Source organism: Amblyomma maculatum, chromosome 1 (assembly GCF_055883805.1).
Source record: "Amblyomma maculatum isolate TAMU_Amacu chromosome 1, ASM5588380v1, whole genome shotgun sequence".
In the NCBI taxonomy this organism is placed as follows: domain Eukaryota; kingdom Metazoa; phylum Arthropoda; class Arachnida; order Ixodida; family Ixodidae; genus Amblyomma; species Amblyomma maculatum.
This window is the reverse complement of record NC_139344.1, coordinates 63175798-63201655: the sequence shown is the minus strand read 5'-3', so window position 1 is coordinate 63201655 and position 25858 is coordinate 63175798. Positions and strand designations below refer to the sequence as shown.

General features: G+C 45.6%; 1 protein-coding gene and 1 long non-coding RNA gene across 3 annotated transcripts in view; one reads left to right on the top strand and one right to left on the bottom strand.

Moving 5' to 3' along the window:
• Positions 1-656: 656 nt before the first annotated feature.
• On the bottom strand, positions 657-1395 carry LOC146202582 (uncharacterized). Its single transcript, XR_014703725.1, has 2 exons — positions 1271-1395; positions 657-837 (listed from the first exon to the last, which is right to left on the bottom strand). It is a non-coding gene; the product is annotated as an uncharacterized LOC146202582 (long non-coding RNA).
• An 11904-nt stretch (positions 1396-13299) lies between these two features.
• Positions 13300-25858, top strand: part of Nurf-38 (Inorganic pyrophosphatase Nurf-38) — a 64577-nt gene continuing 52018 nt past the window's right edge. The window contains exons 1-4 of one of the 2 annotated variants that reach the window (XM_084588240.1): positions 13300-13591; positions 13950-14127; positions 17562-17677; positions 21077-21196. In XM_084588240.1, coding sequence (XP_084444366.1) covers positions 13541-13591; positions 13950-14127; positions 17562-17677; positions 21077-21196 — 465 coding nt within the window. In that variant the 5' untranslated portion in view covers positions 13300-13540. Of the gene's footprint in view, positions 13592-13949; positions 14272-17561; positions 17678-21076; positions 21197-25858 lie in introns of both variants that reach the window. The other variant, XM_084588238.1, reaches the window with a different exon arrangement.

Below are 25858 nucleotides of genomic sequence, written 5' to 3'. Positions count from 1 at the left end.
CCTCCACGGGAGTAGTGCTCTAGAATCTACGGGAGGCACTCACCACCGCCATATTTGATCACGTGACATTGGCTGATGTCCACTACGATCGTTTCCATTTTGTAGATTTGGTTACGGTTTTGACTTTGAAGAGTTCCGGGACCCTATTCTCGACAGAAGAGAAGCGCGCTCTCCCTCGAGACCGGCCGTGTCTCGACAAACATGGCTGTCGTTCGGCGCCATTTGTTTTCTCTGATTGGTTCTCAGAACAGTCACGTGTTTCAAATTTGTGGCGCGAAATTTTGGTGTGTTGAAATGGCTTTTTGCGGGGACGTAAAAATGACGTGAGCGTGAAAACGGATTTTTAGCAGCGGTATTCATGATGCATGGAGGAGATCAATTAAGGGGAAATGAGGGTGCTCGTTATAATACATTAAGGAAAGTAGCCAACAGTCGGCTAGGCGAAGGAAAGCGTTGGGGATGGTACTTTATGTTTTTTTTTTAATGTTTACTTGGATAATGCTGCGAACTGCTAAATGCTTCGTCAGCGCCACGTGTGCCCGCCTCCGCTCTGCTCGTCATCACCAAGCGTCACGGCAGCCTCTGCTTGCAGCTTTCCTTTCGTTCTTCTTTTTCTTTGGCTTGGTATAAACATCCAAGCCACACAATAAACTCAGTTCTTTCTGCCCCAGCCATCAGTCTCGTTGGGCTCTAACGGGTTCGCCGCCGCCGACCCGTTGGCAGGCGAACGCCGGCCGCTGGCGTTTGCAACAGTGGCGACGAGGATTCCCATAACACAAGGGTCTGTCGATAGTATCCAGGCCTCGGACCTTCCTGCAGCCATGGGCCACCACCTGCCTGAGTTCGATGACGTGAAAGATAAGTGGCAATCGTACCTCTTCAAAGTTAAAGCCTATTTCGAAGCTAACCAAGTAACTGACGATGCCAAGAAAAGAGCCTTGCTAGTCGCCGCGCTTGGGTCAAGAACCATTGATATTCTTTGCGGACAAGTCGCCCCACAGACGCCAAACTCTGAGCTATCAGTCAGTAGTAGACGAGTTAGGCAAGTACTACGACCCTACGCCGAACGAGATTTCCGAAAGCTTCAAGTTCTTTCACCGGCAACAGCACGAAGGGGAGTCAGTACAAGATTTTATTGTCGAAATACGACGAATTGCTCAGAACTGCAACTTTGCAACAATGCTCGACAGGATGTTGAGAGACCGCATCGTATGTGGCGTCCGTTCGAAGAACTTGCAAAAACAATTGCTAGCAAAAAAAAAGATCTTACCTTAGCTGAAGCGACAGCACTTGCGATAGCATCCGAGCATGCAGAGCTTGATTCGCAGAAGATAAGCCACGAAGAAGCCTCCTCTGACTTGCTAGCATTAAAGATGCCGCGGCGTTGGCGCGCGAAGCGGAACGCGAGTGACAAGCAGTGCGAGCGTTGTGGAAACAGCGGTCATGATAATGCCGCCTGCTCGATGCGTCACCGACGCTGTTACAGTTGTGGCACACAAGGCCACTTGGCTCGAATGTGCCGAAAGGAAAGAAACCATTCGGTGAACGTCACAGCGCATACAGAGAGCGATAGCGAAACTAGTGCAGCCCAGCTATGGTCAGTGACTACAAACGAACTGTTGGTGCCACCAATTAGAAAAACTTTCAGCTGGAATGGCATCAAGCTGTTAATGGATGTAGATACCGGATCGCCAGTGTGTGTCATTCCTAGGACAACCTACGAAGCACACAGTAATCAATGGCCAGAGTTGCAGAAACCGACGATTAAATTGTCTTGCTATCTGGGGAGACTGCCGGTACTCGGAGTGTTGCCTATGCGGGTGCGCTATAAGACTGCAGCTGTCGATTGCAACCTCATCGTCTTAGATTGCGAAGGACCCCTACTTTGTGGCCGGGATTTGCTGCAGAAACTCGAAACCAAAGAAGCAGCTGTGCTACATGTTCTGCGTTCGCCACAGGACCGCAGCTTGACCCCTGCTGTACAGACTGCCGTTCTGGAGGACTACGCAGACTTATTCACGGAGGCCCTGAAAAGCATGACAGGTCCACCAGTGCACCTGCAGGTCAAGCCACAAGCACAGCCGAAGTTCTGCAAGGCAAGAAAAGTACCTTACGCTCTACGCGATAAAGTTTCAGAGGAATTGGACAGGCTTGTGGCAGCTGGCATAATATCACCGGTCACTCACGCAGAATGGGCCACACCTATTGTACCAGTTCTCAAGAAAGATGGGCGAGTGCACATATGTGGAGATTTTAAGGTTACGCTGAACTTAGTGTGTGAAATGGAACAGTACCCGCTGCCAGTTATAGTTGATATTTTTGCTCAGTTGGGAGGAGGGCAGCGATTCAGCGTATTGGACTTGAGGGATGCCTACAATCAGATTGAGCTAGACGAAGAATCCCGCCAGTTGGCCGTAATCAACACCCACAAAGGGTTGTTTTGTTTCAATCGCTTGCCTTTTGGAATTGCTTCTGCACCGGCCATATTCCAGAGGCGTATCGAAACTGTTCTGCAAGGCTTGCCCGGGGTACAAGCATACCTCGATGACGTTCTGATTGCGGAAAACCACGATGGCGAAAGCAATCACCTCAGGGCGGTTCTTCAGCGCTTTCGTGAGCATCGCATCAAGCTGCGTGCTGACAAGTGTCGATTTCACGAGACGTCTGTCACTTATCTCGGTCACCGTATTGATGCGGACGGACTGCATCCGACTGAAAAAGCTGTTGATGCCATCAAATCAGCCCCCTCCCCCCAAAATGTGAGCGAGCTGCGCTCGTTTCTGGGCATGGTAACGTTCTACAACAAGTTTTTGCCTGACATGGCTACGTTGCTAGCCCCCCTGTACCGGTTGCTCGAAAAGGGTGTTAAGTGGGTGTGGAGTTCTAAGGAAGAAGATGCATTTTCCTTAGCGAAGGAGGCGCTGTCCACGGCCCCGGTGCTCACGCACTTCGACCCGAAACAAGAGCTATTTTTAGAATGCGATGCATCACCCTGTGGTGTTGGGGCCACGCTTTCCCATCGCATAGATGGCGAACATCGTCCGATCGGATTTCGCTCGCGCTCGTTAAACGCCGCTGAAAGGAATTATTCTCACATTGAGCGGGAGGCCCTGGCTTTAGTTTTCGGTGTGCAGCGTTTTCGAGACTATCTACTCGGGCGGGAGTTCACGCTCATTACAAACCATAAGCCCTTGTTGGGTCTCCTAAAGCATGACAGGCAAACGTCCGTCATGGCAGCTGCTCGAATACAGAGATGGGCCATTCTGCTTGGCGCATACAAGTATAAGTTACAGTACAAGCCTGGTAAGCACATGTTCGTCGCGGATGCCTTAAGCCGCCTACCGCTACCATCTCAGCAGGTTCCCGAGGATTCGGAGGACGAGGCAGACTACGTGTTGACCTTGGACGCCTGGGACCAGCCTGCCGTGCCCCTAAAGGAGTTGCAAGTGCTCACGCAAGCAGACGCAGTGCTCTCGAAGGTCTGTAGGTGTGTCTTGGAGGGTTGGCCGAGGCACTTGGTTATGGAAGGGAGGGAGATGGCGGAATACTCGAAAAGGCGACACGAGCTGTCCGTTAGTCAGAACCTGCTCTACTGGGGCCACCGTGTTGTGATTCCGGTAGCAGCCAGAGGAAGATTTTTGAAGTTATTACACGCAGCACACCAAGGGGCTTCTTCCATGAAGACCGTTGCGCGGTCTACTTTCTGGTGGCCCAGTCTCGACACAGATATTAAACGGGTGGCTGCTGGGTGTCAAACCTGCGTTCAAGCGCTTCCAATGCCGCCTACCCACGCACCTGTTAGCTGGCCAGAGACGCAGGAAAGATGGTCGCGGTTGCACATTGATTTTGCGGGACCTATTCAAAACAAGATGATCCTGGTCATCGTAGACTCGCATAGCAAGTGGATTGAGGCCATACCCCTATCCAACGCCACTTCCTGCACCACAGTCAAGTCCCTCCGGACAATTTTCAGTCAGTTTGGTCTACCCCGCACAGTTGTCTCTGACAGTGGGACGCCTTTTACCGGTTGGGAATTTGCCCAATTTATGGAGCGGAACGGCGTGACACACAGTCGAACACCGCCGTATCACCCACAAAGCAATGGTTTGGCTGAACGCGCTGTACGAACCATTAAAGATGGACTTAAAAGGTGCTCGGAAGGGGATATAACGAAGGCCCTGGCAAGAATATTGTGCAGCTATAGAAGCACGCCGCTACCCTCAGGGCGCTCGCCATCCGAAATGTTGCTCGGGTACAGATTGCGCACGAGACTAGATATGTGCTTCCCGCCCAGGTGCAAGACAGTCGACCAGGCCCAGTCACGGGAAGACGCCGGCTGGAGCTTTGCCCCAGGAGATCCGGTATACATCCGCAACTATAGCAGCGGCGAGAAATGGACGCCGGGCAAGGTCAAGGAAACCACGGGCTCGCGTGTCGTGAAAGTGGAGACAGACAACGGGGTTGTTCACCGTCACATGGACCAGCTCCGCAGAAGAAGCACCGATGCACCCATTGCTGCTTCAACTCCCCCTGCTTGCCCTGGAGTACCTGCGGATCACTCAGACGTGGAGCTGGAGAGAACGGAGGCTCCCACAGCCAGCGACATCGAGGGTCCGGTGCTGCGGCGGTCAACACGTGTCAGGAGGCCCGTAGTAAGATATGGATTCCAAGAAAAGGGGGATGCTGCGAACTGCTAAATGCTTCGTCAGCGCCACGTGTGCCCGCCTCCGCTCTGCTCGTCATCACCAAGCGTCACGACAGTCTCTGCTTGCAGCTTTCCTTTCGTTCTTCTTTTTCTTTGGCTTGGTATAAAAACCCAAGCCACACAATAAACCCAGTTCTTTCTGCCCCAGCCATCAGTCTCGTTGGGCTCTAACGGGTTCGCCGACCCGTTGGCAGGCGAACGCCGGCCGCTGGCGTTTGCAACAGATAAGCACAGAAATTAGTAATGTAATCTGTTTAGGGGAAAATAATTAAACACAAAGTAGAAGAAAAAACAACGTGCCGATGGTGGGAACCGAACCCACGACCTCCGAATATCGCGTCCGGTGCTCTTCCAACTGAGCTACATCGGCCGCTGTCCCCCCTGCTACTTGCTTGGGTATTTATGTTGTCTGTATACGAACCTTGAGAGTGTTCACCAGCGCCACCCTCAGCCATAGCGGCGGACGTGGAACGTCCTTTGTTACCGCCATCGTCACGTAGAACGTGATCAAGAGCGAGGGCGAACGCTGTGCTAGAACCCTCATACGCTACCTATGGCTTCAAGACTGCCAGAACCGAGACCCCCGTAAGCTACAAGCAGATCAATTAAGGGGAAATGAGGGTGCTCGTTATAATACATGGAGGAAAGAAGCCAACAGTCGGCGAGGCCAAGGATACTTGGATAAGCACAGAAATTAGTAATGTAGTCTGTTTAGGGGAAGATAATTAAACACAAAGTAGAAGAAAAAACAACGTGCCGATGGTGGGAACCGAACCCACGACCTCCGAATATCGCGTCCGGTGCTCTTCCAACTGAGCTACATCGGCCGCTGTCCACCCTGCTACTTGCTTGGGTATTTATGTTGTCTGTATACGAACCTTGAGAGTGTTCACCAGCGCCACCCTCAGCCATAGCGGCGGACGTGGAACGTCCTTTGTTACCGCCAGCGTCACGTAGAACGTGATCAAGAGCGAGGGCGAACGCTGTGCTAGAACCCTCTTACGCTACCTATGGCTTCAAGACTGCCAGAACCGAGACCCCCGTAAGCTACAAGCAGATCAATTAAGGGGAAATGAGGGTGCTCGTTATAATACATGAAGGAAAGAAGCCAACAGTCGGCGAGGCCAAGGAAAGCGTTGGGGATGGTACTTTATGTTTTCTTTTTTTTTAATGTTTACTTGGATAAGCACAGAAATTAGTAATGTAATCTGTTTAGGGGAAGATAATTAAACACAAAGTAGAAGAAAAAACAACGTGCCGATGGTGGGAACCGAACCCACGACCTCCGAATATCGCGTCCGGTGCTACATAAAGTACCATCCCCAACACTTTCCTTGGCCTCGCCGACTGTTGGCTTCTTTCCTTCATGATGCATGGAGGGTATATATAAGTAAGTGTGGAGGTAAAACAGAGGTATATATAATAGAAAGGGAAGCACTTATGCTTGCATTACGAATGGGCTGAAATGGACCACCCACTATCAAGAGCCGACTACTGCAATCTAATTGGCTGACGTTGTGTAGCGAAAAATACGTCATGCATAAATATTTAATGATGACGTCAAAATGACGTTTTATTACGTAAAGGATGTTCTGCCATTGCTGTAAATGACCTAAGTTGGGCGCCGCATTTTTAACCACTTGAGGGCGAATGCGACGTACTGTTTAGGCGGCTGTTAGCTCACCGCAGTTTGGTACAGATTTTGGTGGGTGGTGAAGTAAGCTGACACATCTTGTAATTGCAGAAAGCACTGAAACGACGTTATAAGGGAACTTATCAGCTGCGTCATCTTTTAGAGGATTAATAAAGAAGACGCAGATTTACAGCCGCACGAGGGTCGTACCTATCCTACCGTTGCAAATGCTTTGCTCTCATTGAGAAACCATCGATCCGCGCCGTCGTTGCCAAGCGCAGCAAAGCGGCCCGCTAACTCAAGCGCTTGATCTGCGCGAGATGAGACATTTTAGAGAGCAACAGAAGGGGAAGTTGGGCGAGTTGTAGGTTGTTCATGATGGTTTCGTGGGCGCTCTTTAACACAGAGACAAAGAAAGGAAGAGAAATAAAGGCACCAGTTCTGCGTTTTCTTCTCTTAGTCTCTGTGTTAAACAGCGTCCACCAAACCATCATGAATTTCAGAGAGCACCACGATGCTTTCTAATTATCTGTCTGATCGGTTCGTGAGTACAATCTGAGGGGTCATATGATTCGATGGTTGTGCAAGAACTTCACGCAACAGGCAGCGAGGGATCATCAAAGACTTTCTTAAACGTCGGCCCTGAACACTGTCTTTTTTGCCTTGAACTATGCCCTCACTGCAATGTTAATAAATTGAACAGCCTTTCAACGACGGGCAAAGCAAGCAAAAATACTCAAAGCTTCTATTTTAATACAGGAATGTATGTTTCATGTACATGACACATGTTTTCTTGCCACATATGATGTGTTTCATATATACTGTTTTCTTTTAATATGCAAGCGGGCTCACCATTTGCTTATTTTTTAGAAGAAAAAAAAAAAATAAGCACTCCGGAGCACGTTATGACGGTACGCTCTAATCATGATGTAGTTGAGTGACACATTGTGTTGATTCCTTTTTTTTTTTTTTTAATACAGCCTTTTGCCGTTTCGACAGTACGTAAGGAATACGCGCGCGCTGCGCCGCCCTAGTTTCATACCATGATTTCCTCAGTCATCTTTCACTTTCTTTCCTTATTGTCCGTTTATCCCCCTCTGCACATGTACGGTAAGCTGAGAATCGCCTAATTAACCTTACTGCTACTCTGTTCTTCTGTTTCGTTCTCTTTCTCGGACATCTTTTGCGTTTCGCAAGAGCTTATCGTACGCCAGCGCATGAAAATTTAACCGACTAGGTGTGAGGCCCAGCGTATGCCTTCCACTTAGTGTGTGTATGGAACATCTCTTACTCTCTGCGCTGCTTTCCGCGCTCTACACAACTCAAGACAAGACGACACAATATGTTAGAACCTTAAGCAGACTTGGTGACCTGATCGTAGCTGGTCATAACGCGGCTTTTCGAAAAAGGTGGGTAGCCCAGCCAGTATCTAAAAGTAATTGATACTTTGAGACTGCGAGCGTTGTCCTCAGAGATGGATTACCGGCTGCGCCGGCGCATCTTCATCAGTGCTGGAGCTACTTTGGAAATCTGTCGATTACTTCTGTTTACGACCAAGTCCTTAAACGTTTTAGTTCCTGCATTTAAAAGCCGCTAAGTGAATGTAAGAGGTCATCGGCGCTTATGGACAGCAATGCTACTTTCCGCTCCCATTTTGCACCAACCCACTGCGAATATTCCATTGCCGTTTTTGCTCTTCAGCTGAAACTCGCGAGTTGATGCCATGCGTAGCTGATGCCGAATGTTCGACCGCAAGTATGTCATGACACACTAATACCGCAACGCCACAACATACTTCACTCGCCTCACTGCAACCCTAGGCTTCCTAATCACGGAATGCGCCGCAGAGTATCGGTTTCTGCTGGAGCACCGTCATTTTTCATACTTGGCGCCAATATATAGTAGCAGACGACAGCGCGCTTTTTTCTGTCACTTTAGGTTCGTTCGATTCAGAACTGGTTCTCGGCACCAATTCTGAAAAAGTTCCGCCGGTGCCAGTCGGGTGCCGGTGAGGTGCAGTTCCAGTTTTGTGGTTCAGGTGCAGGTGCAGCTAAAACCCCTTGATACTTTGAAAGTTACGCCAACGATTGAACTTTGCCGCCGCCGCGCTACCTCCTCTCCTCCTCCTCGCCCCTTGCGCGCCCCTTCGCTGAAGGCCGGCTCTCCGCCCGATTTCCTGAGCGACGATTGGTCTCCCTGCTGTTGCCCTTGGAAACCGACGCGCGTCCGGCGTTTTCCTTGTGTTTTCTTTTTCCTTCGCGCCATTTTTCCCCTAGTCTCGGCGAGCGAATATTGCGCGCTGTGCTTTTATTGCAGCGTGCAAGCTCTATGCCGTGCTGTTGCGCGTACAACTGCAGCAAGCGACCTGAAGATGGTTATGCGGTATTCATGATATCTCAAGGCAAGCGTGACGGCTTGCGCACGAGTCAATGGATTCACAAGATTAGTCGAAAGACGTTTATTCCCAGAAACAACAGAGTTGTTTGCGACGTCGAGTGCCTTTCTCACTCCCCATAATAATGCGTCACCTGACGCTGCGTTTTTTATTCCTGCTTGCTGCTCAATATTTTTGCGGCGGCAGCATGTTCATTGTATAAAAATAAGGTTGTCCTCTGCAGCATGCTGAATATTCTGCGAGGCTCCAAGGCTCCATCATTTAACACGCTTCGACTTCTGTACAGTCAGAAACAGGGCGCTATAATCTGCTTTTTGCTGTCAGCAATAACTGGAAAATTACAGTCTCTCGATTGCATTTGTCGCGATTATGCTAGGATCCCTGGCCTCCTTCACTAAAAATCAAAATTCGGGCTTGAAGAGGAGCTAGCCTTTCCAGCTTTTACTTGTAGTGTGCGTCGGTTACTCGGGAGCAATGAATGCTGGCCCTGAAAAACTCTTTGGCAAGTAGACCCGAGGTATTGCGGGTAATCTGCACTAGTTAGGTCGTATGGCATTTTTTTTTTTCAATTCTTGAATGTGTCTTGCCATGCTTCGACGCACGCGTGGGTTAAAAAATATGCGTTCGTTTTATCAGGGATACGGTCAATGTGCAGGAGGTGTTCATATGATCACACACGCTTCACTTTGACCATGACTACTAGGCGTTGGCAGGTTACCTTCGCTTTGAAAGCTGGAGCTCTAAAAGCGCGATTCCGCGTATTCATTTATTGCGAGAAAAGTTATCCCATCGATGTCAAATCAGCCGGAATCATTGCATCAATTTTCTGTATTTACGAAACTTAAACAATCAATAATGATTATAGTTATTATGTAAAAATAGGGGAACATTTTGTGAGCAACAATTCTTAACACTAACATATTACTCATTTCAATTGTATACAAGATTTTTTTTTTCACCTAGCCTGAGTAATTATCTCATCGCTCTATGTTCTAGCTACATTTCACTGAAGACCAGTTTGAGCCGCCAATATTACACGAACTCGAAAAAAAGAACAGACCAAACGCAGTTCCATCAATTTCCATCAACGTAAGTCAATGAAAATTGAAGTATATCAATAGGTCATGGGACGGCATCAGATTAAATAGTGATGGTTATGAATAGTGATAAGTAATGATGGTGACTGTTACGGATAATAATAGTAAATTATAGTAATAGGCCCGGATAGTGAGGTGATAGTGTTCGTTGCGGATAGTGACAGTTACGATAGGTCTCTGGCATTAGTAGATATAGTGATAGATAGGATAGCGATAGTTAATGGATTGGCAGTTATATGCTTTCTCATTTCCGCACGTTGAAGACCTATGTGCACCTTGTAATTTTTTTATTTGATTGTTGCGTTCAATGAAATCAAGCTCTTTTACACAGCGCATGAGACCACAGCATGCTTGCCCCAGAACTTCAGTGTATCGGCAATAGGGCCCACCACTTCTCCCAGTGTACCCTGCTGTCTTTTAACCACACGCGAAGTCAGTGAGGGGCCACGTACTCATAAAATTATTTAATTCCTCCATCAGCATCATATCAAGACTGCCGTGGCAAACCTGTTCCTTGCCTCGAAGCAGCAAGGAACAGCTCAAAATTTGATTTTATACAAAATTAACTAATGAACGCAGATTATCGCGGATCACTAACTAGCACAGTGCCATTACGCTTGGCCTAAGCTTTCCAACGGTATACGGTTCGGTGTTGCAGCTAAAATTTAGATTTTAATTGCAATTTACTAAATATAAATTAATTTGGCCAAGTAATTGATTGAAATACATGTACAATTAACCAATAATCCAATCTCATGGTTGATCACGCGACATATACTATGCTTAGAGAGATAGCTTGACAGTAGCGAAATAGACTAAGTCCTGCTTTAACCTTCTCTAATCTTGAAGTTCAAAGCACCAGCCTGGATCGTTTTCTGAAGTTTTACCGCGGTGACAGATTTCACGCTCTAAAAAAAAAACAAACACAAAGTCAGAGGCAGTACTAGATTAAGTGCACAAAGTAAAACCTTATCATGAGACTTAAAAAGTGTCTGTAGCACAGAACTCGCCTGAAAGCTTTGTTTATCAGTATTCCCCATTCAAACAGTTCTAAGAAGAAACCAATCAATCCATGAACTTTACTATCGGCATTCTCAATGCTTTTCTCTGCGCACAAAGTAAAACCTTATCATGAGACTTAAAAAGTGTCTGTAGCACAGAACTCGCCTGAAAGCTTTGTTTATCAGTATTCCCCATTCAAACAGTTCTAAGAAGAAACCAATCAATTCATGAACTTTACTATCGGCATTCTCAATGCTTTTCTCGCAATTTTTCAAAAATTTTGTGCACTCCTGGAGCGCAGACCTGGCCCAAAAGCTCGCGCTTCACTCACTGCTGCGGCCGGCCGGCGGGCGTCAGGGGGAAAAAGCGTGTCGTGCGCAGCGCTCGCCGCCGCCGCGCGAGGAGAATCGAGCAGGAAAGCGCGGCGCGGAGGAGAGTGTCGCTACTTTCAAATTATCAAGGGATTTTAGGTGCAGCGCGTCAGCAGCGCCACTTCAGACGAGCTAGTCGTCTGCTCGCGAGTTCCCGTGCGCCGCGAGCTTAAGTTTTCGCGGTGCGTCGCGACGTCGTGGACGACAACATCGTCGAAGTCAATTTTAAGGAATTTCTGGAGTCCTTAGACAGTGAGGATGAGGAGCCCTACGCCGTGCTTTCCTTCGAGGCAACATCGTTGTTCAGTCCGAGACCGACTGGTTCGGACAGACCGCAATAACCGAGTTCCCGTACAACTGAAGCGCCGTTGCCAGATATTTCAGCTTTGAACTCGAGAGGGTATTCAGGTTGTCACAAGAGACCTCAGAGGAACTTGCCATTTCACAGAGAATGACGCCGGATCCGTCGACGACGGGAAAAAAATGTCCCTAAGTCGATAACCGATGCTTTTAAGCATCTCATTGGCAGTGCGCGTCGTCTGCTAGTGCCGTCAACACGTGCACCACTTTTCTGCACTTCCTCCTCGGAGGGTGCCGCGGTTCTTTGCACCACAGCGGCACCACGACTGCACCTAAAATCAATCGTGGACAGTGGTGCAGGGAATGCTGTGAATCGAGCGCTTTGGTGCAGCGCACCGTGAGCCGGTTCCGGCGGTGCAGAGAACCACGGCTGAATCGAATGCAGCTTTTATTTCTCTTTTCCTTCAGACTGCGTAACCCGATTGTGTGCTTACGTAACCGGGCCGGCACCATCCTGATGCACACGTCACGCGTACGTCACAGTTTGAACAAAATAGCGAATTATCGATAATAGGGCCCCGTTTTCAGTTTCATTTGTGCCGAAAGCACTGATTTCGTGTGTTTATAGACAATCTATACTATAAAAATAATACAAAGTACAAGGCAATATTTTGTTTTAGTACGTAGCCGCTGTTGAGCTGTCCGCCTTGCACACGGTGTAAGATCTTGCACCGTGACCTTGCATTTACTATTTTCTTTTTCGAAATCCTCAGCAAAAATTGAATTCGATTATTGATGCGCAACAGCAATGTTGACTTTTCTTTTTGTAACGTCCCAATGTGAGAAAATACATATATCAACTGCTCACATTTTGACTATATTGCTTCAACGTTGCTCAATGCCAAAAAAATAATGTTACCATGTAAACATTTGAGCAACGTTGCCAACGTCGCGGTAACGTTACGCGATATTCGCAACATTTCTGCAACGTTATGGCAACAATTTGTGCTACTGGGGTTGCAGCGTCGGCCCTGCCGTACGTGTCTGGGTTGGACGTTCGCCAGCTGTACCCGAGGATGCAAGTTCAATCCCGACCGCATGCAGTGGCAGCGCTTCGATGGAGACGACATGCAAAGCGCGCGTGGGATAATCGGTGGGACGGCAGTGCATGCACACGTGAGACGACTCCAGGGGCCAAATCTGGAGCCTCCACTACGGCGTCCCTCAGAGCATTAGTGGCTTGTTGCAAAAATGCCAATTGGAAGGAAATGCTGCTGGCCGCGGCAATATATCCATTCATAAGCACCCAATATCCGACAGGCGGAATAAAAAGGTCAGGGAGAGGGTAGAGCAACGAAACGGCGAAGGGCAGGGCCGGCCGATAGCCGCGCAAGAGCTGTCAGACATAGTCTCAAAAATATACGCGCGAATGGTCATGCACTGCAACTATATTTGCATTACAGATATTACTTCGTTAGTTAAACACCATAACATCGCTATCATTATAAGCCATTTAATTCGCTCGAGGCACCAATTTGCTCTAAGTTGAAAAAATGCTCACCGTGTTCGAACAGTCGATTGATTGAGACCGTCGGAATTGTCTTACCAGCGGCTGCAGTACATTAAAATTCGAAACAAACAAGTTTTGTGAAGGCACAATTAGCGCAGATCAAGATTTCAAACTTGCAACGAATAGAAATATATTATAAAATGGAGGAAGGGTTGATTAGGTTGGTTTGAATGTTTGAATACCGCCTAAATACAGCACAGGTGGTGACATCTGTGGGCATCTGGTGACGTAACATTTCCCTTGCAATGGCGACGCTTCTGCCTTCGTGAGCGGTGTTTTGCTAAATGTACGCAGCGCTGATGCATTATGTGATGTCTCGTAGAAAGTTTTGTGCCCATATTCAAGTCAAGAGTGCATTGCGAGGAGTGAACTTATGGCAATGAGAGGCCATCACCGACATTCAGAGCAGAACGGACAGTTACGTGTCGCAGGATTCCTTTTTTCGCTTGCAATGTTAGCGTGACATCATGTTATTTCAAGGGGCCATCGGACTGGCTGTCATCTTATTGCTTTCGCAGGTGCGTCTTCACATTTTATTTTGGTTGACTTGTCGAAGTGTGCTACAAGGACATTCTGGCTATGCAATATTCCCTCTATGTGCGCTTGTTGACGAACGTGTGCGTTTCTCCTAAAATTGTAATCGGTTACTGACATTTTAAGGCGAGTGTTTGTGGCAAAATTAATGACTATATTCACTTATTTTCAGTTTTTGTACTCATGCGTACCAACACTCTCGCATGAAACTTTTTCATCAGCCGTATCACGGAGCTGACATTGCGGGTGCAAGAGCATATGCGCGTCCATGTGTATTATCCGCTGACGTTGGCTACAATGATCCGCCGACTTATCGAGACAGCTTTATCATTTCACCGACAGGTGCCGCCGCCGCTGCTGTGGCAACCAACCTCGGAGATGCTTTTACACGTGGGGAAGGCCTTTACAACCGGCTTTCTGCGAGGTGTCTCATTCAGCTTGGCGAACGTGTCACGAACGATGGCTTACTCAACTGTCGAGAGGGGTTCACCCAACTCCTTGTCCTACAAGCTGTATTTTCGTAAGTTGCTTACCGCATGTAGTCCTGTCCTGTGTTCTGTGATGGGCTTTTTTCTGGTTTTGGCGGCATCTGGCATGGCTATGGACTGTTACTCTACTGCTGAACGGGGAAGTCTGCACTCCGCAAACTACAGCATGTATTTCCGTAAGTTCTGACGACTGCATGGGGGCTTTGTTTTCTGCTTTCATGATGCCTTGCTTGGGGTTGTGCTTGTTCAAAGCATATGTAGAGCTTGCAGCGCCTGATGATCCTGCTTGGCCTTGACCAGCGAGCATTACGGCTTCAGGGTGAGAACCGTGGCGCATCTATGTCCTGACATTCGTACGATTCTGACATTGCGTTTGTGTATAGAAAAAGCCAGTGTCTTTTTGGTAAGGCGATCTCCGATACGGGCAGCCAGCGCTCGTAGTAATTGCTCGCCAAGCTTCGTAGCATTTACTTGCTTTTTCGGGGCCAGTAGTTGCTTAAGTAATCCCTTTGCACATTCACTGCTGAAGTAGGAATGGACTTGAAGCATTTTTTTTTTTTTTTTTTTTACCCATAATACGCGCTATAGCTTTTGGCTGATCTGGTACTATGCTTTCGTACCTTTGCATCGTTCGCTCACTCGTGAGCTATTATCCCCGCGTAACTTTTCTTTATGCGCGTCTATTTCCTGCGCTGTGTAGTACCTTCTTTTTTTTTTTTTTTTTCGGTAAATGAGACTTGCGCGAGATACTTAGGCAGTAATCCTGTTTTTGAATGGAACCAGACAAGCTCCGGCAGAGGTCTTGTTATCAGTGTCCTGCTCGTAACGCGTTATCAGAGTCCTGCGTGACGCGCGTTGTTCGAGGTGCCTGAGCAATCTGTCTTTATTACAGTACAATGACTCTGGTTCAAGGTGATGTAATTAATGTAGCCTCTGCTCCTCCGCGGTATGGCGTGTGAAGAACGTTTTGACCGTCAGCTAGTGCTGCTCTAGGGCGAATCAATTGGGCAGGGTCGAAATGTCTATTTCAGGATCTGTAACTTAGCAACACCGTTATCTATATCGCTTGCAAATCCACGCTAGCACCCATGAAAACATCGTAGCTGTGTTGGTTGTATGCAACTTGTACATCATCTTCATATACTGCTTAACTGCTATTTTGTGGTAGCCTGAATGCTTTTAAGCCATATTGCATTAGTACATTTATGCAGCAGCAGGGAATAGACTTGCTTTGTGTTCTTTCATGTGAATCCATTTTACGTTTTAGGCAAACTTACCAACTAATTTTCAGCCCTAGACAAATGGCCTGCCACATCATGTGACAAATCCCTGAGGAGAGTAGTTGTAGTGCACACTGTGCACATGTAGTAACACAGCTGGTGGCATGTGCAGCTCGCAGTTAAATTGCCTTTTACGGAGATTGAGGTCACAGAGGACACAGGCTTTCCTGCTTTTGCTTTTTATACTTCGTTTTCTGTGTGCCTGTGCATCCCCTCTGCTCAAAATGTACTAGGCAGGTGGAATTCATTTTCGATCAAGCATTGCATGTGGCTGAATTCTGGATATGGCAATAAGTGTTTTGGCTGGGTATAAGGCATTCGGGTACCTGCTTTCATGCTCATTTATCAATATTACTTAACTACCTAATTGTATCTTACTCGTTAGACATATTTTAATTTCTTGCTGGTTCAGAGTGCTTGATATGAGCTCACCCTTTTATGTTACACTATGATTGAGCCAGCCTCATATAACAATGTAAGCTTTTTGCTGCATTCTACAGGAAGGGAAACCATTCGAGGGAGTGAAAAGTAGGCACAATAGAACTGCTGCTTTTCAGGGCTACATGGTACATGCCGTGTGATACCACACTAGGTGTGTCTCAAAAGTAATGAGAATCAAATTGTTGTGTCCCTGGAACCTTAACCCTACCAGGCGCATTTTAGGACATTTACGCTGCAGTTTCAGGTACTTCAGGAACAGTGTTGTGTTAAGTGCCCATAGGTGCTGAGTGGGTTTATTATTGTGGCAAACTTTAGAGAAAATTGTATGAGAAAAATGCAGGCTAATTTAGTGCATTTATGCATGGAAAAAATTTGACTACAAATGTTAACAGGGCATTGATTTGTTCGAACGAGATTTTACAAGTGGTCACTGAAAGTGAAATTTGGGGTTTGCATAAGTTGAGAGTAAGCTCCTTGATATGACAGGAAGTAATCAAGAATGGCATCACTCATTATTTTCTGTTCTTGTGAAACCTTTCACAAGAATCATGACATTGTCCATGTGGTACTGATATAAAGAAGGGCAGGAGTTTAGCTTGAAAGTTTCCTGGTGCTTGGTGAGGTTGCCATCTCGTGATTACTTTGTTATGGTAATGTGCTGGTTCACACTTAACTGTCTCTGAAACTTAACTGGAAGATTGATTTTGCTGGGTTTGAATCTGTCAGTGATTTTTTTTCTTCAGAAGGGGAGCTCAATTTTGGTGCAGGGGCCAGTGTTTGAAAGCAATGACATTGGTTCTGAGCAATGCTGAAATTTCCAGGAGGGCAGCCAAAATTGAGAAAAGTGCACTGGAATCATCTGCATTCTCAAGGGTCAGACTTAGACGGAGAAGTTTATGGAATCCTTTTAGCACAGTAGTTTTAAAACTAATTCTTGTTGCCTTCCAGCCACCGTTGGTAGGGAGTTCATTGTCATTATGGGCAGTGCTTCTGAATAATTAATCTTTTTCTTTTGTTAATAGGTTGTGGCTAATCTAGTTCCCCATTTTATTTACCACAAGGGAAAAGGAAAGTTTTTTTGCTACAAAGCCAATTAAGAACTACAATTTCATTGTGTTGTGCATAAGTTAGAAATAGTCGTGCTTGTTTTATTCCATATGAACTCTTCATTAAAGTTAATTTACATTTCTTTAATTGCCAGCTTGAGACAGATTGTTAAATCGTGACAAATCCACATATTGCTATTGTATAGTCAGTATACAATTTCCTGAAAATTTTAATTTACACTGTGCCCATTTTTACTTCTCACAGGGGACACTCTTCCAACTTGTAAAGAACTTCTATTGTCCTGGGTTTCATTTCCGGTGGTTAAAAAAAAGTTAAGGTAAATTGGTTCACAGGAAGGGAAAGGCGCAGTAACTGTCACACTTGCTCTGTTGACACCCGAACCGCGCCGTAAGGGAAGGGAGGAAGGTGGGAATGAAAGTGGAAAGAGAGAAATAGGAGCCGTAGTGGAGGGCTACGGAGTAATTTCGACCACCTGGGGATCTTTAACGTGTGCTGACATTGCACAGCACACGACGCCTCTTCGTTTTGTGCCCATTTTCACTTCTCAGAGGGGACACTCTTCCAAAGAACTTCTATTGTCCTAGGTTTCATTTCCTGTGGTGCTGCAGCTCATTGTAAGGATTCCTGGCATTTTTGATAGCTTTTTGTAAATAACTGGTTTCACTATTGCCTCACAGGTAAGGGAGATCAGTACATCTCGCCCTTCCATGATATCCCCATGTTTGCGGATGAAGGCAACCGCATTTACAACATGGTAGTGGAAGTCCCTCGTTGGACCAATGCTAAAATGGAGGTGGGTGCCTTCTCATGCAGTCTGTGCAGCTCTTTTTTTTTTTTTTTCCACTCTGCTGAGATTTTGCTTTTGTGCATACACTTGACACTCACGACAATAATAGAGATTTTATTTCATTTCATTTCATTACCTTAAAGGTCCCTAAAAAGGGGTGTTACATTAAGGGGTGGCAAAAGTAAGAATACATAATCACAATAACAGGGAAGTTTTGACATTTTCAATGAACTGTGATGTGCAAGTGAGGAGAGCAATGTTGTCCAGAAGGCCGTTTCAGTCTGCAGCTGTTCGAGGAAAAAAGGAATTTGAAAATTGACTGTACGTGAACGGGCAACTTGTAGCTGATGGCTGGTGTGATGAGATATGCGTGGGGGGGGAAGAATATAAGGTGCGATGTGCATAGGGCTGTGAAAAAGTTTGTGAAATAAAGATAGGCTGGCAATGCGACGACGGATCAATTAGGGGGATAATCCGGGTGCTGTTTTTAAGGAGGAAACGCTGATGTCATAAGAATACGATGAATGAATAAAACTGAATGTAGGCAATTTTGAATAGATTCGAGGGCACTAATGAGGTAAGCTTAATGAGGATTTCAAATGGGTGATGCAAATTCTAATTCTGAACACAGCTGAAATTTCCATAAGAATACATAATCACAATAACAGAAAGTTTTTACATTTTCAGTGAACTGTGGTGTGCAAGTGATGCGACCAATGTTGTACGGAAGGCCGTTCCAGAAGACAGTTTTAGGTCAAAATAGAGCGTATAAAAAAGATTAAGCTTGGCTTTTAGGAACTGCTCTTTCAATCTGTTGCCTTCCTCCTGCCTTGGTATGTTGCATATAGTAGCAATATTTTCATGTATAGTGTTAACATTTACATGAAAACATTGCTGCTGAGAACTTGTGTAGTTGTCAAAACACCTATTGATGTTACCAAAGTGGCTACATGTAACAGTTCAATTATAGCTATAATACCATTGATAAGTAGTTGCTTTATGAGTTATATCAGAGTACATTGCCACTCTCAGTACTTTGTACAAGTGGCATGCAAACTGTACAGAGTTCAAGCTGTGTAGGGATTGGCACGGATGGGTGGAGCTTCAGGTAGCAATGAACCAGCTAGTTTAAGAAGCCTTAAGGCCCATTCACGCTCAAGTCGTGAAGGACGTGTGACCGGCTATCGCATGCAACCAGGGAGCTGCTCAGCTTGACCAACGTTCACACTTGCAAAGGCGACCTGCGGGTCGCTTTCTTAAATTGGTCTCATTGTGAATAACACTTGCCTATCTCAACTGTCCACCAGCAACGAGAAGCCGGATGTAAAACTAACTTCCGTTCTGGCTGCGCCGCTGAACAGGCACCAGTCTGCAACGAGCTGTCGCTTTTCGACCATTTGCGACAGTTGATTTTTGACAAAAAAACGGTCGCACATCCTCCGCGAGTCTGTGTGAGCAGGCCGTTACTGTGCCCGAGTTGTACTCCAGAGTGATTTGCAATATGAAGCCAAAGTATCATCTCGTGGAATTGTGCCATATTCTTTTCTGTCTTGGAACATTTTGCAAACAGCTAAAGTAAGTGGTTTTCCAGTGACATCAAAATTAAGTTCAGGACCTCTTTTGCAATCTGCAAACTGTAGCATCTTTCTCTGTGCGGAAAACTTTATGCATTTCATAGTGCAGTTTTCTTGTACAGTGGTCTTTTTGAGACAAGTGCTGATGGATCACTGCTGCTGACAGCTTCTTACCGCTCAAAAGCCTAATGGTAGCATTGACCATGTAGAGGATGGGAGGCAGAGTGGCAGTGTTTCTCTTAGTACTGTGCTACATAAACTGCCTCCTGGAAACTGCACAAATCAGACCAAAACCACATTACTTTGTCACTTAATTAACCTTTTGTGTTGAGTTGACTTTGCGTGTAGTATATGCCGTAACAAATTTTAACCAGCTTAATACATTTGCCTTGGACAGGTTATGCCATGAAACTTGTAAGTGCGTAAGTATGTTGAATGGATTCGTTGTCACTTTAATATGTGCAACTTGCCTTTCTCATGAACCATGTTCACTTGAACAAGGATGGTTTTGTGGACTGCAAGTGGGTGCACAACATGTAATGGTGCTGACCTTGATGAGGATGTTGGGATTATGTACTGCAAAACATTTGTGGCTGCATCTCAGTTGGAGAAAGTGCCGGGATTAAGGTGGATGTACAGCGACACCTAAAACCTGCTACCTCTTTCATGAGGGAAATCCAGAGCCCCACAGAATGCAAATCAATGTGTCATCATCAGCCTGGCTATACCCACTGCAGGGCGAAGGCCTCTCCCATATTCCTCCAATGAACCTGTTCCTGTGCTAGCTGCATCCACTTGACCCCTGTGAACTCCTTAACCTCATCCGCTCACCTAAATTTCTGCTGCCCAATGCTACGTTTTTCTTCCCTTGGAATCCAGTTTGTTACCCTAAGCGGCCGTCTATTATCCTCTCTTCACACTACGTGTTCTGCCCATGCCCATTTCTTCTTCTTCATTTCCACTAGAATGTCAGTAACTTGAGTTATTTCTCTGACCCACTCTGCACGCTTCTTATCTCTTAATGTTACTCCTACCATTTTTCGTTCCATAGCCCACTTAGGTAGAACCCTCTTCGTTAGCCTCAATGTGTAACACTCGCAATCAACTGCTAAGGGCCATGAACCAGGGGGTACTGAGCAAGATCTATTTTACTCTTTTCTTTGACCTATTGTTACATACATATGACCTGTGGCTGCAGCATTCAAATAAAGACTTCGTTTGGGACGTCCAAAATTACTGGCGAAAAAACTGAAATCAGATCGATGAATTTTGTCTCCAGCTTTGTTTTCAGTTGCAGGTGATAATTTTTGGCTGGGGTCAAGCATGCCATTTGGAGGATAGACAAATAATAACAAAAAAACAAACCTATGTTCTACTTTAAAATCTTTCCCTTTAAGCTCCAGGTGTAAGTAAAGGACAATTCATTTTTTGTGTGGATGTGTATGCTTTATATTTTTTTATATATGGTTGTCTAGGGAAATTTCACATGTAAATTGTGCCATCATCCATATACCTATGAGCTGCATGCTATTGTAGTTCCTATTAGCGTATATGCTTGATGGCTTGTATCATTTATTTTGTGGGACAGACTGGGGATTTCAACATTTTCAAAATATAAAGACTTGGTCGTAAGCATATATGTTGTCAAAAACTGCTGGACTATATGTTGCTTTAAGCCATTGCATTCTTTATCTGGGAGCATCCTGTCATGTTTTTACTAGCATTTTTTTTCCCCCTTCTTGGGTGTCATTGATGCAATGTTGTTCATTGTGAGTCATGTGATGTTGTGTGCCACTTGCAACTTAGCTGCATCGTTCGTGGGTTCCCTCAGATTGCCACCAAGGAGCCACTGAACCCAATCAAGCAGGACGTCAAGAAAGGGAAGCTGCGCTATGTCCATAACTGCTTCCCCCATCATGGCTACATCTGGAACTATGGCGCTATTCCACAGGTTCTGTCAGTTGCTATTTAGTAGTATTTTACATTTAGCATATAGTAAATTTTGAAGGTCTGCTATTTGTATGAAGCCTCTGGAAGAATTTTAAAATGTTGGGGGCAGGCTCTATCATTGATTTTATTTTTTATTTTTTGGATTTAGTCTGTGTTTGTGAACTTGATGCTGGCTGTTTCATTTTGCAGCATCCATTTCTGGCTTTCAGGCTTTTTTTTTTTTTTTTTTTTCAAAGTATCAAAGCAATCAGAGGGCAGATCGAACTGCTTTTGCAAAATGTCACATCAGATATATGGTAGTCGTGTATATTTCTTTATCAGAAATAGAATGATGCTGTTTACGTTTTGCAGTGTCCCACTAGCCAATTTTATCTGAAGTTTTCGATGACTAGTAATATAAACATGCACAGCCTTTGTTAAAAGTGTAGAGTTCAGGTGCTCTACTTCTGAGCCGTGCAGTGGTGCTCATTTAGCATTAGTAGAGGTTCTTCTCATTGGAAAGGGTAGGACAAAAAAATCTTACTATCAAGTGATTCGGCACACTGGAGATGCATACAGGCCACAAGAGGTGGCTCAGAAGCAGACCCCCTGGGCTCTACACTTTTGACAAAGACTGTACCTGTCCTTAATGCTGAGTTGTGTTGTGTTTGTGTAGTCATGTGTCTTGTGGGCCCAATTATTGTTTTACTTCATCACTTATTGCACACAGTTTGTGGAAAGACTTGCCAGACCAAGTTTGTTCCTACTAGTCATGAAGTCTGTGTAAGATGTACTCTTTGCAATTGCTTTAGATATATTAACATAAGAATGTGTACTGAAGTTTGCCTAGGGACTGCTGACCCTTGCAGGTGAAAAATATTCTTTTCTTTAAAATTCTGACACTTGGTCAAGGATTTTGAAAGGAGGTACTTACAGTGCAAGTACAGTAAAATCTCTGACCAATCCAAATTTATCGATGAGGCAAATTTTAGAAATGTCTTGGGCAGAATGCCTTATGTACAATGCATTACGGTCCCACCGTGATGGTGCAGAAGTCAGAGCGCTCAACAAATGTGCCCAAGGATGTGGGTCCCGGCCGCTGCGGCCGCTTTTCAATGGATGTAGGAAGTAAGGTGCTCGTGTGACGTCAGTACACGTTAAAGAACTCCAGCTGGTCGAAATTGCTAGAGCCTTCCACTACGGCATCTGACTTTGGACGTTAAATCCCCTAAACCAAACCAATCCTTTTCTCTGGTCAGAGGATCACATGTGCTGTGGGCAACTCAAAAAACTAAAAGCTGTCCTCTCACTCATTTTCTAGCTGACGGTGACTGGTGTAATTGAATTATGCTCTAAAGGAGTCTTTTAGACATTTTCACTCGACAGACAGTAAGCCAGGACCACATTTATGGGGCTAGGTTGGAGAGCTATAATCTTTATGCTTTCCATGGATTGACCTAGCGCAATGGAACGAGGACATGAAAGAGGAAATGCAACACTGCTGTGTTGTGTGTTTTCTTTCGCATCTTTTCTCCTCTGGGCTGAGTCAGTCCGTGGATAGAGAGTCAACCACTAGCCGAGTCCAGAGGGCTGATTCTATCTCACACTAAAGTGAACTTGGCAGTGTGCCTCTCTTACAACTATTGCGAAAGTTTTCAAACTAGTTTTCTAATTTCACGGGACACCTATGGTGTTAGTGTGTTTGGTACAAAGCAGCCATGAAAGTCCTAAATAGATTGTGAAAGCTTGAAATGAAATTTCAAAGGCACAATATATTTAAAACACCGCAATACGTATGGGGGTTCGAATTAGGAGAACGCCCGTAAAAACACGTGTAAACACAACTTACCGCAACATTTTTTCTTGATTCACAGTGCGCTATGCTACATCATTTAGAATGCAGTCTATTTTATAAACGCCTCTAAAAATATGTTGTGAAGCCATACATACCACCAGCAGGCTCGCTATCCACAGTGTGCTTCTCTGAATTGCACAAGCTTCTCATGTAGCCTGATATGCTGCCATGTGCACTGAATTTATTTACTAATACTGGTCATTCAAGGTGCGCAGCCTAGAAAAAACTGCATTCAAAAAGCCACCCCAACCCCACCGGGGTGGCTCAGTGGTTAGGGCGCTCGACCAGAGTGCCCAAGGACTGCGGGATCGAATCTCGGCCTCAGCGGCCGCTTTTCGATGGAGGCGAAAAGCTAGGCCCCCGTGTGCTGTCGATGTCTATGCACGCTAAAGAACCCCAGGTGGTCGAAATTTCCGGAGTCCTCCACTACGGCGCCTCTCATAACCTGAGTCGCTTTGGGACGTTAAACCCCACAAACCAAACCAAACTTCTTAAACGTCGTGATAAGGGAATGAAAGAGTACGGCCCACTGTAACAGACGGCAGAGCAGACGATGCTGTATTCCAGTGCGGGCAAAGCTGGCAATCGTGAATGTGACTCGTGTGAGCAGACGGCATTATGGTCATCTGTTGCTGCGCGCAATTCTGTCGCGTTGTGTGAGGGCTGCCTTCAGCTTAAAAGTTTGTATAATTTGAGTGGCAGTATTTAAGAGGGAGCTGCAGTGGTGGCGTAGTGGTAGAACATCCGCCTCGCGTGCAAGAGGACCGTGGTTTGAATCCTGGTGCCCCGCAATTCCCACCGGATCGAAAAAAAATTTGTGCGGCGATGGAATTGCATAAACAGGTTTGGGGTGCAACTTATCTGGTGAACACCTCTCGAAACGCAGTCCCTCACCAGAACAGGATTTGGCCACACTGGTGTAGTAATTGGCCACAACCTCCTATGAATTTTCTAACAAATCCCCAGCCTTCAGTCGCCAGCGGCTGCTAAGCAACTGACCACGGCAGCTTTCAGGTCTGCAACGCAGCAAAGGAAGCTAAGAATCTCTGGCTGTGGACAGGCTGCCATTGGAAACTGATCCTGGCAACATTCAACATTACAGCCCTAGCTAGTGAGGGCAGTTTAGTAGTACTGTTAGATGACTTAAAGGGTATGGAATGGGATGTGATAGGTCTTAGTAAAGTTGAGAAGCCAAATGAGGCATATACTATACTGAAGGGCGGACATGTATTGTGTTATCGAGGTTTACCGGGGAGACGAGAACTAGGGTAGGGTTCTTTGTCAATAGGATATAGCTGGTAATATAGAGGAATTCTATACCATTAATGAGAGGGTGGCAAGCATCATAATTAAGCTCTATAAGCGGTATAAACTGAAGGTTGTACAGGCCTACATGCCTACATGTAGTCATAATGATCAGGCAGTCGAAAGCTTCTACGAATATGTGGAATTGGCAATGGGGAAAGTAAAGACTCGGTATACTTTACTAATGGGGACTTCATTGCTGAGGTAGGGAAAAAGCAGGCTGGAGACCAGGCAGTGGGTGACTATGGCATTGGTTCTAGGAATAGCAGTGGGGAGTTGCTAGATGAGTAAATGGAAGAACCGGAAGTGGACATGGAAAAGCCCTAATGTGGAAACTAAAAATGATATTGACTTCATACTGTATTTTAACCCTGGAATTGTACAGGATGTAGAGGTAATTGGAAAGGTGCGATGCAGTGACCACAGGATGGTAAGGTCTTGGATTAGTCTAGATCTGAAGAGGGAACGGAACAGATTGGTACGAAAGAAGTCCATCAACGACTTAACAGTAAGGGGGAGGGCAGAAGAATTCAGAATCTCGCTACAGAATAGATATTCAGCTTTAACCGAGGATGATGACATTAGTGTAGAAGCATTGAACAATAATTTTAAAGCTATCATTACTGAGTGCGCACCAGAAGTAGGCGGTAGGAGAGTTAGAGAGGATACCGGTAAACTATCTAAGGAGATGAAAGATTTGATTCTGTCATCGACGGTATCTGAGTCATAGAAAAATGCTAGCATTATCTTAATTCATAAGAAAGGTGACGCTAAGAACTTGAAAAATTACAAGCCAGTCAGCTTACTCATAGTTACATATGAGATGTTTGCTAAGGTAATCGCTAACAGAATCAGGACAACCTTGGACTTCAATCAAGCAAGAGATCAAGCAGGTTTTCAGAAAGGATACTTTACTATCGATCATATCCATACCATAAACCAGGTGATAGAAAAATGCTCGGAACATAACCACCCCTTATACATAGCATTCATTGATTACGAAAAAGCATTTGACTCAGTAGAAATCTCGGCAGTCATACATACATTGCAAAATCGGGGTGTAGACGAGCTGAGCATTATCTATAGTAGCTGTAAAGCAACCATAGTTCTGCATAAAGAAAGTAACAAAATTCCCATAAAGAAATGTGTTAGGGAAGGGGACATGATCACGCTATCGCCGCCTGGTAGCGCGTGTGCACAATGGGGCCAGTTAGGTTCAGTAGCGCTCCAAAGATGGTGCTTGTTACTACTAGCAGACGACTCTCGTGGTGGTAATATTGGTGGTGCGATAATTATGCGAGGAAAAAAAAATTACAATTTTTGACGCCCAATGTTGGGGGTGCGAGCATTATGAGAGTAAATACGGTAGCTTGCTTGAATCATCTTTAGTATCCAAGGTGTGTTGAAACTCCAATTTTTAACCCATAGTTTCCATATCTACTTATTCCCGCTGATAAAATTTGTATAGCAATCATGGTCTGAAGTATTCTCATTTTTATTTTTTTCTTGGGTAGGTGTTCTTAT